This window comes from Martes martes (assembly GCF_963455335.1).
Source record: "Martes martes genome assembly, chromosome: 6".
Lineage (NCBI taxonomy): Eukaryota > Metazoa > Chordata > Mammalia > Carnivora > Mustelidae > Martes > Martes martes.
In genome coordinates this window covers 148,085,925-148,096,636 of record NC_137893.1, presented here as the reverse complement: position 1 = coordinate 148,096,636, position 10,712 = coordinate 148,085,925, and the positions used below count along the sequence as shown (strand labels likewise).

At 38.4% G+C, this 10,712-nt stretch overlaps 1 protein-coding gene across 1 annotated transcript; it reads left to right on the top strand.

Moving 5' to 3' along the window:
• Positions 1-1,617: 1,617 nt before the first annotated feature.
• LOC308344458 (olfactory receptor 2J3-like) lies at positions 1,618-2,566 on the top strand (the record flags this gene model as incomplete). Its single annotated transcript, XM_080805999.1, is given in 2 exon segments — positions 1,618-1,634; positions 1,636-2,566. Coding segments are annotated over 2 exon segments (948 nt in total).
• Positions 2,567-10,712: the final 8,146 nt, after the last annotated feature.

Below are 10,712 nucleotides of genomic sequence, written 5' to 3'. Positions count from 1 at the left end.
TTCTATTACTAGACATTGTTAACCTCTATTGTGCCTAATTTAAAGATTAAACTTTATCATTTCCTTTATGTAGGAAAAATGTAGTATATATACGGCTTGGTACTATTTGTGGTTTTAGGAATCCACTGGGGGCCTTGAAATGTACAGATAAGGGGGTCCACAGAAAACAGTTTGAAGTCAGTAATAAATCTGATATTGTTTATCATGATTTTTTTGTCCATATGAAATTATTGGGATTACAATTATTCCATTTTTTTATAATCAGATCAATGGAAATAGACTGAAAATATTGACAAGAAAACTAAAGCTATTCATCAAAAAATTAAAAAAAAATAGATTATTTGTTCCATGGAAATTTCCTTCTGTTTGCTCTGTTAGGAATTTTTCAAGTCACTATTTACTTAGATGTCACCCTGGGATGGGAATGAGTATTTGACAGTTGAGAAGCTATTTTTCCATAATATGGTAAATATCTGGATAAAATATAAAAGTGAAAATTATTATTTTATATTTGCTTTCTGTAATTTTTTATTATGGTTAAATTTCAAATTTACAGCAGAATTGCAAAAGTGGTACAAAGAACTAACATTAACTTGTTAGCTAGTTCCTGCAATAGTCTGTATTATACCTAAAAAGATGTTTTCTATCCATCTACCTACCTACCTACCTATCATAATCTCTTTTTCTGGACCATTTGAGAACAAGTAGGAGATGTCCTGTTTATCAGTGTTTATTTCCTAAGAACAGGGACTTTATTTTACATAACCACTTTAGAGTTGAGAAAACAGAAAATACAGTGTGGATACAATATTATTATCTAATTCATAGTTCATAGTCTTATTTCTCCTTAGCTCTCAATAATGTTGTTAATACCTGTTTTTCCAGTCCAGGTCCACATAGATAACATGTCTCTTTGGTTTCCTTTCATCTGAACCAGTTCCTCAGCCTTTATTTGTATTCATTTAACTTAATGTTTTGAAGAGTACAGGGGAGCTACTTTGTCCAACCTGTCTCAATTTGAGTTTGTCTTATGCATGTTTGTGATTAGAACTAGGCTGTGCATTTTTGGCAGGGATGTCATTGAAGTGACATTATGTCCTGCTCAGAGCATCATGTCGCTAGGCACATGATGTTGGCTTGTCTCAACACTGGTGATGTTAACATTGAGTAGTCTTGACTCTGGTGATGTCCAATGCCATTTTCTACCGTGAAGTTTATTATTTTTCATTTTGTAATTAACAAGTAATGAGTGTTATAGACTGCGGAAATACTGTTTCTCAAGACATTTTCATTCACTAGTTTTTAACACTTATTAATCTTTTTTAACTCTACCATTCTTTCCATACATATTATTAAGATCCTACTGACAGGAATAATTTTTCTCCTCAGTAATTAATTTTTTATTTATATATATTTTATATATCACTATGAGCTTGTGGATTCTTTTTTCTAATTCATTAGTATCACAGTTCCTTTTTAATGCCCAAATTGTCTCAGAGTTGAAGAGTGGCAGGCCTTTCGTACTGGCTTCTCTTCTTTTTCACATGTCCCTGTGATTCTTGGAGCATTGCTTTACTTTTTTGGAATGAATGTGTTTCTTTCCTCAGGTAATAAGAAATGAATAATGATGGGAAAAAACACAAGTTCTGAAGGCTACTTTGTTCTACTGGGTTTTTCCAACTGGCCTCATCTGGAGGTAGTTCTCTTTGTGGTTATCTTGATGTTCTACTTGATGACATTGGTAGGCAACCTGTTTATCATTATCTTGTCGTACCTGGATGCTCATCTCCACACGCCCATGTACTTCTTCCTCTCAAACCTCTCTTTTCTGGATCTCTGCTACACCACCAGCTCCATCCCTCAGTTGCTGGTCAACCTCTGGGGCCCAGAAAAGACCATCTCTTACACCGGTTGCATGATTCAACTTTACTTTGTCCTTGCATTGGGAACCACAGAGTGTGTCCTCCTGGTGGTGATGTCCTATGACCGTTATGCAGCTGTCTGTAGACCCTTGCATTACGCTGTCCTCATGAATCCTCGTTTCTGCCACCTGTTGGCTGTGGCTTCCTGGGTCAGTGGCTTTACCAACTCAGCACTTCATTCTTCCTTTACCTTCTGGGTACCCTTATGTGGACATCGCCAAGTGGACCATTTCTTCTGTGAAGTTCCAGCACTGCTGCGATTGTCATGTGCCGATACCCATGCAAATGAGCTGACCCTCCTGATCACGAGCTCCATTTTTGTTCTCACACCACTCATCCTCATTCTCAGCTCATATAGTGCCATTGCCAGGGCTGTGCTGAGGATGCAGTCAACCACCGGACTTCAGAGAGCTTTTAGGACATGTGGAGCCCATCTTATGGTTGTGTCTCTCTTTTTCATTCCTGTCATCTGCATATATCTGCAGCCACCATCAGGAAAGTCTCAAGATCAAGGCAAGTTCATTGCTCTCTTTTATACAGTTGTCACACCTAGCCTCAACCCTCTAATCTATACTCTGAGAAACAAAGATGTAAGAGGGGCAGTAAGGAGACTACTGGGTTGGGAGAGGCCCATGAACTCGTGATCTTCACAAGACAGTGGAACCCCTCTTCAGCAGGGGGCTCATATGCCTCCATCCATCAGCCAGTCTCCTGCCTACTCACTGTGTCCACACCAGCGGAGCATGTGTTTTATAAGGCTACAGAGCTCTTGCCCACAAATATGAATTAAACAGTTTGCCCACATAACAATTACACTTCAACGGAGAAAACAGCTATGTAAAATCAAGATTAAACATCAATATTAAATATTTTTAGTGCCACAATAAATAAAACAAAGGTATCCTTTTCTTACTTGAACATTTAGAAATGAAATTCCAATAGGAATATGATATACTTAATTTTAAAAACCGAGACTGTGGTTTTTAATTTCTCACTTTCAAGGCAGAATTTGCCATTAAATATTTTCTATTTTTGGTTTAGCTAAAGATGTAGTTAAATACCTTAAATCTTTCCTGCCACACTGTTAGTCCTTTTTGAATAGTAGTTCATATAGAGAGGAATTTTGGTCCATATTCTTTAAGACCTCTATATCAATAGTAAGAAAATAAATTGAACAAATTATAGAAAGAAAGTCTCTGAAATAATGAACAAACATAAGCATCTTGTATTTTTCTCTTTCTTGAGGCAGTGGAAAGCATATAAAAGGCAGAAATCACTTATACAGGTCTGAGAAATGGCCAATAATCTAAGAGTCATTATAGGCCAGGTATCATTAAAAGTAAGTGCTTGGTGGACTACCTGGTGGCTCAGTCAGTTGAGTGTCTGACTCTTGGTTTTGGCTCATTTCATGATCTCAGGGTCCTGAGATGGAGCCCCATCAGGCTCTGCCTTCAGTGGGGAATCTCTGGTTTGAGATTCCCCTCCCCCCACTCCCTCTGCTCCTCCCCTCACTTGTGTGCATGCTCTCTGTCTCTCTCTCAAATAAATAAATAAAATCTTTAAAAAAAGAAGTAAGTGCTTGGGGTACCTGCATAGACTGAGGAGCAAAAATACATGAAGCAGACAGAGTTCTGGGCCCTGAAAATAAGTGCATGAAACCAGTCAGTGTTTGAAAGAATTACCTGAGAATGTATCAGAATAATTTTGTGATAAAAGCTGCAAGGGAAATGTCACTTTTTTTTTCTTCTGAAGCTTGATCTAATTTGAATGTTTGAGGTCAGTAAGTACATAATGAAAACCAACTTACATATTTTCTAAATAAAGAAATGTTTGTTTTAAATAAAAGTAGTAGTTTTGTTGCCTATATTATTGCCAACCATCTCCGTCTAAAATATGTGTGCTATCCAAGTAACACTTAACTGGCATCTGTATGCAGGTAGAGTGAAATAGCAGGTGAAGAACAATTCTATAATGTAAAATATTTGGCAACCTGAGCTTTGTGTGGTAATTGGAGAATCAGTTGTAGTTTTTGAGGCCTTTAAAGTTTAGATATGATGATTCAAATCCCCATTTCCAAAATTATTAAGATGAAAAACACATCCCCAAATGTCCCCTCCATTTCCTGTGTGACTGAAACTACATTGACACTGTTGACTTTTCTCTTCTCCTTTGTGATCTATGATTTTCCTTTATGTCCAGCTAGACATAAACAATACAATACTGTCCAAGAAACAAAGAACCTAGAATCATGCATATAAGAGAACTTTTAGTAAATAACTGGGACCACATAGAGTGAACCATCACAGAACAAAAACACTTTAAAAAACAAGCAACATATTTTGGTTCTTCAAATCATCTTGCACTATGGAAATCTTGCTGTTTGAGACACCTTATGTAGTACTATAGTCTCTCCCCATCTAACTTTAAAAAAAAAAAAAAGTTTAAGATTCCCATTCTCTCTTTTTTGTTTTTGTGCTTCCAAAACATATACTCTTGTACATGTGTAGACTCTTCTTTTTGGAATGCCAAAATTGTGGCATATGTGATGTTGATTTCTAGCTGCATTAGGATGCTCTTCCATTTAATTTGTGATCTAAAAGAAAGATCAGTTACCAAAGCTTTTTCCAACAACACAGATATTATTGTTCTGTACTTTTCAAACCACTTATGTGTACCTTATGCAATTTGATCACAGGCATGATGGTAGGTATGTTCTTTTCTCTCTTTGTAGATGAAGATACTGCAGGGAAAAAGATACATGACTTGCCTAGGCTAGACTTGCATGTGACAAAAACAGGGTTTTAACAACAGATTTTTAGCCCTAAAGCTCCCTTTTAGAGTCACTAACACCCAAGGCAGACTAGAATCCCTAGAATCCTCCCACTGCCCACTCTCAACTTCTAACCAACTTTTGGCAAATTGGCATTTATGCAGCACACATGGCTCTGGGCCACAGGCAGCCTTACTGAAGAGCAAGCAGTGGAGCTGGCCTTCTCCCGGCTGCCGGCCACGCCCAAATACACTGACACCCCGGCTGCTGCTGGGCCCCCGGAAATCGCTCCCACTCAGCCAGACAGGTGTCTTTCAGTGTTTTCCCACTTCATCCTATACTTGCTCCTGTGCAGAATATTCCCTACTCACATGCCCAGTTATTTCTCCCTGTTGTGTCTCAGCAGTACAGGATTACTAGCACAAATATGTCATCCAGGTCATCACAGAAACCAGCTCTGGTTTCCAGCAGGTTCACTCATTCTGTGTTCTTCTGTTGGCTTCAGGGTCACATGTCGTGTAACTGTTTGACAAATATGTGGCTGAAGGTCACTGGTTATGTTATGACAAGTGATTTAAAAAATAATAAACTCAGAAAGGATGAATACCCAACTTTTGTATCAACATGGCTGGGTCTGAAGGAGATTATGCAGAGTGAAATAAGTCAAGCACAGAAAACCAATTATTGTGTGGTTTCACTTACTTGTGGAGCATAAGGAATAACATGGAGAATATTAGGAGAAGAAAAGGAAAAGTCAACTGGGGGGAATCAGGGTGGGGGAGACAAACCATGACAGACTGTGGACTCTGCGAAACAAACTGAGGGTTTGGGAAGGGAAGGGGGTGGGGGCTTGGGTGAGCCTGGTGGTGGGTATTAAGGAGGGCACATATTGCATGGAGCACTGGGTGTGGTGCATAAACAACGAATCTTGGAACACTGAAAAAATAAAGTAAAATTTAAAAATAAATAAAGATAATAAATAATAAATAATAAAAATTTCAAATTCATAGCCATCCTATTCCTATTATAATTTTGCAACAATAATCAAAACCACATTGAGATACCACCTTACACCTGTTAGAATAGCCAAAATTAACAAGACAGTAAACAACAAGTGTGGGAGAGGATGTGGAGAAAGGGAAACCCTCTTACACTGTTGGTGGGAATGCAAGTTGGTGCAACTACTTTGGAAAACAGTGTGGAGCTACCTCAAAAAATTAAAAATAAAGCTATCCTATGACACAGCAATTGCACTACTAGGTATTTACCCCAAAGATACAGATGTGGTGAGAAGAAGAGCTACATGCACCCTAATGTTCATAGCGGCAATGTCCACAATAGCCAAACTGTGGAAAGAGCTGAGGTACCCTTCAACAGATGAATGGATAAAGAAAATGTGGTCCATATATATAATGGAATATTATGCCTCTATCAGAAAGGAGGAATACCCAGCTGTTGTATCAACATGGTCAGGACTGGAAGAGATTATGCTGAGTGAAATAAGTCAGGCAAAGAAAGTCAATTATTATATTTCACTTACTTGTGGAACATAAGGAATAGCATGGAGGACATTAGGAGAAGGAAGGGAGAAATGAAGGGGGAGAAATCAGATGGGGAGACAAACCAGCTCACAGCTTCGTTGATCTCTTCTACTGTTCCTTTGGTTTCTATTTCATTCATTTCTGCTCTATTTCATTTATTTCTGCTCATTTCCTCACTCCTGCTTTCTTAGGCTTTATTTGCTGTTCTTTCTCCAGCTCCTTTAGGTTTAAGATTAGCTTGTGTAATTAAGAGTTTTCTAATTTTTTGAGGGATTGTATTGCAATGTACTTCCCTCTTAGGAATGCCTTTGCTGAATCCCAAAGGTTTTGCATGGTTGTGTTTTCATTTTCATTTGTTTCCATGAATTTTTTAATTCTTTTTTAATTTCCTGGTTTACCCATTCATTCTTTAGTAGGATGCTCTTTAACCTCCAAGTGTGAGTTCCTTCCAAATTTCCTCTTATGATTCAGTTCAAGTTTCAAAGTATTGTGGTCTGAAAATACATAGGGAATAATCTCGATCTTTTGGTACTGGTTGAGACCTGATTTGTGACACAGTATGTGATCTATTCCAGGGAATGTTCCATGTGCACTAGAGAAGAATGTGTATTTTGTTGCTTTAGGATGGAATGCTCTGTATATAAGAAATAAACTCCATCTGGTCCAGTGTGTCATTAAAAACCTTGTTTCTTTGTTGATCTTCTGCTTAGATGATCCATACATTGCTGTGAGTGACTGTTGAAGTCTCCTACTATTAATGTATTATTATCAATATATTTCTTCATTTTGGTTATTAATCATTTGATATAGTTGGATGCTCCCAAACTAGGAGCATATTTATAATTGTTAGATCTTCTTGTTGGGTAGACACTTTAAGTATGATATAGTGTCCCTCTTCATCACTTACTATAGTCTTTGATTTAAAATCTAATTTGTCTGATATGAGAATTGCTCTCCCAGCTCTCTTTTGAGGCCCATTTGCCTGATAATTGTTCTCCACCACCTCACTTTCAGTCTGGATATATCTTTAGGTGTAAAGTGAGTCTCCTGTAGAAAGTATATAGATGGGTCTTGCTTTTTAGCCAATCTGATTTCCTATGTCTTTTGATTGGAGCATTTACCCCATTTCCATTCAGAGTAACTATTGAAAGATATGAATTTAGTGCCATTATAGTGTCCCTGTTTCTGTAGATTGTCTCTGTTGATTTCTGCTCTATATTTCTCTTGGGGTCTCTCTTCACTTACAGAATTCCCCTTAATATTTTTTGTAGGGCTGGCTTGGTGTCACATATTTCCAGTTTTTGTCTGTCCTGCAAGATCCTTATCTCTCCTTCCATTCAGAATCACAGCCTTGATAAATAAAGTATTCTTGGCTACATGTTTTTCTCATTTAGTATCATTAACATATCATGCCAGCATATTCTGGCTTGTCAGGCCTCTGTGCAAAAGCCCAATACCAGTCTATTGTTCTTGCTCCTGTAGGTTAGGGAGTTTTTGTCTCAGGCTGCTCAGGATTTTCTCTTTAACTCTGAAATTTGCAAGCTTCATGACTATACATCAGGGTGTTGATCTATTTTTATTGATTTTGGGAGGGGTCCTCTCTACCTCTTGGACATGAATGACTGTGTTCTCTCCGAGATTAGGGACATACTCAGCTATGATTTGTTCAAATATACCTTCTGTCCCTCTCTCTCTTTCCTCTACCTCTGGGACCCCAATAATTCTGATATTGTTTCATTTTATGGAAGCGATGATCTCTCAAAGTCTCTCTTCATGGTCTATAAGTTGCTTTTGTCTCTTTTCCTCAGCTTCTTTCCTTTCTATCAACTTGTGTTCTGTGTCACTTACTCTGCCTCATTTAGCCTAGCCTTTAGAGCATCCAATTTAACCTGCATCTCAGGTACAAGATTTTTTTTTGTCATGGTCTATTTTTTTTAAATTTCATTTCAGCGTAACAGTATTCATTGTTTTTGCACCACACCCAGTGCTCCATGCAATACGTGCCCTCCTTAATACCCACCACCTTGTTCCCCCAACCTCCACCCCCCGCCCCTTCAAGACCCTCAGGTTGTTTTTCTTTTTTTTTTTTTTAGTTTGTTATTTCTTTTCAGTGTAACAGTATTCATTGTTTTTTCACCACACCCAGTGCTCCATGCAATATGTGCCCTCCCCAATACCCACCACGTGATTCCCCCAACCTCCCACCCCCTACCCCTTCAAAACCCTCAGGTTGTTTTTCAGAGTCCATAGTCTCTCATGGTTCACCTCCCCTTCCAATTTCCCTCAACTCCCTTCTCCACTCCATCTCCCCGTGTCCTCCATATTATTTGTTATGCTCCACAAATAAGTGAAACCATATGATACTTGACTCTCTCTGCTTGACTTATTTCACTCAGCATAATCTCTTCCAATCCCGTCCATGTTGATACAAAAGTTGGGTATTCATCCTTTCTGATGGAGGCATAATACTCCATAGTGTATATGGACCACATCTTCCTTATCCATTCATCTGTTGAAGGGCATCTTGGTTCTTTCCACAGTTGGGCAACCATGGCCATTGCTGCTATAAACATTGGAGTACAGATGGCCCTTCTTTTCACTGCATCTGTATCTTTGGGGTAAATACCCAGTAGTGCAATTGCAGGGTCATAGGGAAGCTCTATTTTTAATTTCTTGAGGAATCTCCACACTGTTCTCCAAAGTGGCTGCACCAACTTGCATTCCCACCAACAGTGTAGGAGGGTTCCCCTTTCTCCACATCCTCTCCAACACACATTGTTTCCTGTCTTGCTAATTTTGGCCATTCTAACTGGTGTAAGGTGGTATCTCAATGTGGTTTTAATTTGAATCTCCCTGATGGCTAGTGACGAAGAAGATTTTTTCATGTGTCTGATAGCCATTTGTATGTCTTCATTGGAGAAGTGTCTGTTCATATCCTCTGCCCATTTTTTGATATGATTATCTGTTTTGTGTGAGCTGAGTTTGAGGAGTTCTTTATAGATCCTGGATATCAACCTTTTGTCTGTACTGTCATTTGCAAATATCTTCTCCCATTCCGTGGGTTACCTCTTTGTTTTGTTGACTGTTTCCTTTGCTGTGCAGAAGCTTTTGATCTTGATGAAGTCCCAAAAGTTCATGTTCGCTTTTGTTTCCTTTGCCTTTGGAGACATATCTTGAAAGAAGTTGCTGTGGCTGATTAATAAAATTATGAATGAAAAGGGAGAGATCACAACTAACACCAATGAAGTAGAAACAATCATCAGAAGTTATTATCAACAGTTATATGCCAATAAGTTAAGCAACCTAGATGAAATGGATGCATACCTGGAAAACTATAAACTCCCAAAATTGAACCAGGAAGAAATTGACAACCTGAATAGACTGATATCTAGTAACGAGATTGAAGCAGTGATCAAAAACCTCCGAAAAAAAGAGCCCAGGACCTGACGGATTCCCTGGAGAATTCTATCAAACTTTTTGTAGCAACATGGACGGGACTGGAAGAGATTATGCTGAGTGAAATAAGTCAAGCAGAGAGAGTCAATTATCATATGGTTTCACTTATTTGTGGAGCATAACAAATAATATGGAGGACAAGGGTAGATGGAGAGGAGAGTTGAGGGAAATTGGAAGGGGAGGTGAACCATGAGAGACTATGGACTCTGAAAAACAACCTGAGGGTTTTGAAGGGGCGGGGGGTGGGATTTTGGGGGAACCAGGTGGTGGGTATTAGGGAAGGCACGTATTGCATGGAGCACTGGGTGTGGTGAAAAAACAATGAATACTGTTATGCTGAAAAGAAATTTAAAAAAAAAAAAGCACTCAGATTAGTAAAAATACAATTTTATTTTATTGTGAGGATGATTGACTTTTGCTATGGGAATGTGTCACCTTAGAGAGTTCTGCTTCTCAAGCCTCAAACCAATACTGGGGCTAAGAAGAAAATATCAGTTCTTATTAAATAATTTTATATAAAAAAAAACTTTCAAAGAAGAAATAACACCTATTCTCCTGAAGCTGTTTCAAAAAATTAAAGCAGAAGGAAAACTTCCAGACTCTTTCTATGAAGGCAGCATTACCCTGATCCCCAAACCAGGCAAAGACCCTACCAAAAAGGAGAATTTCAGACCAATATCACTGATGAATATGGATGCTAAGATTCTCAACAAGATCCTAGCAAACAGAATCCAACAGCACATTAAAAAGATTATCCACCATGACCAGGTGGGAGTCATCCCTGGGTTACAAGGATGGTTCAACATTCGCAAACCAATCAATGTGACAGAACAAATCAATAAGAGAAGAGAGAATAACTACATGGTCCTCTCAATTGATGCAGAAAAAGCATTTGACAAAATCCAGCATCCGTTCCTGATTAAAACGCTTCAGAGTATAGGGATAGAGGGAACATTCCTGAACTTCATCAAATCTATCTATGAAAGACCCACAGCAAATATCATCCTCAATGGGAAAAAGCTT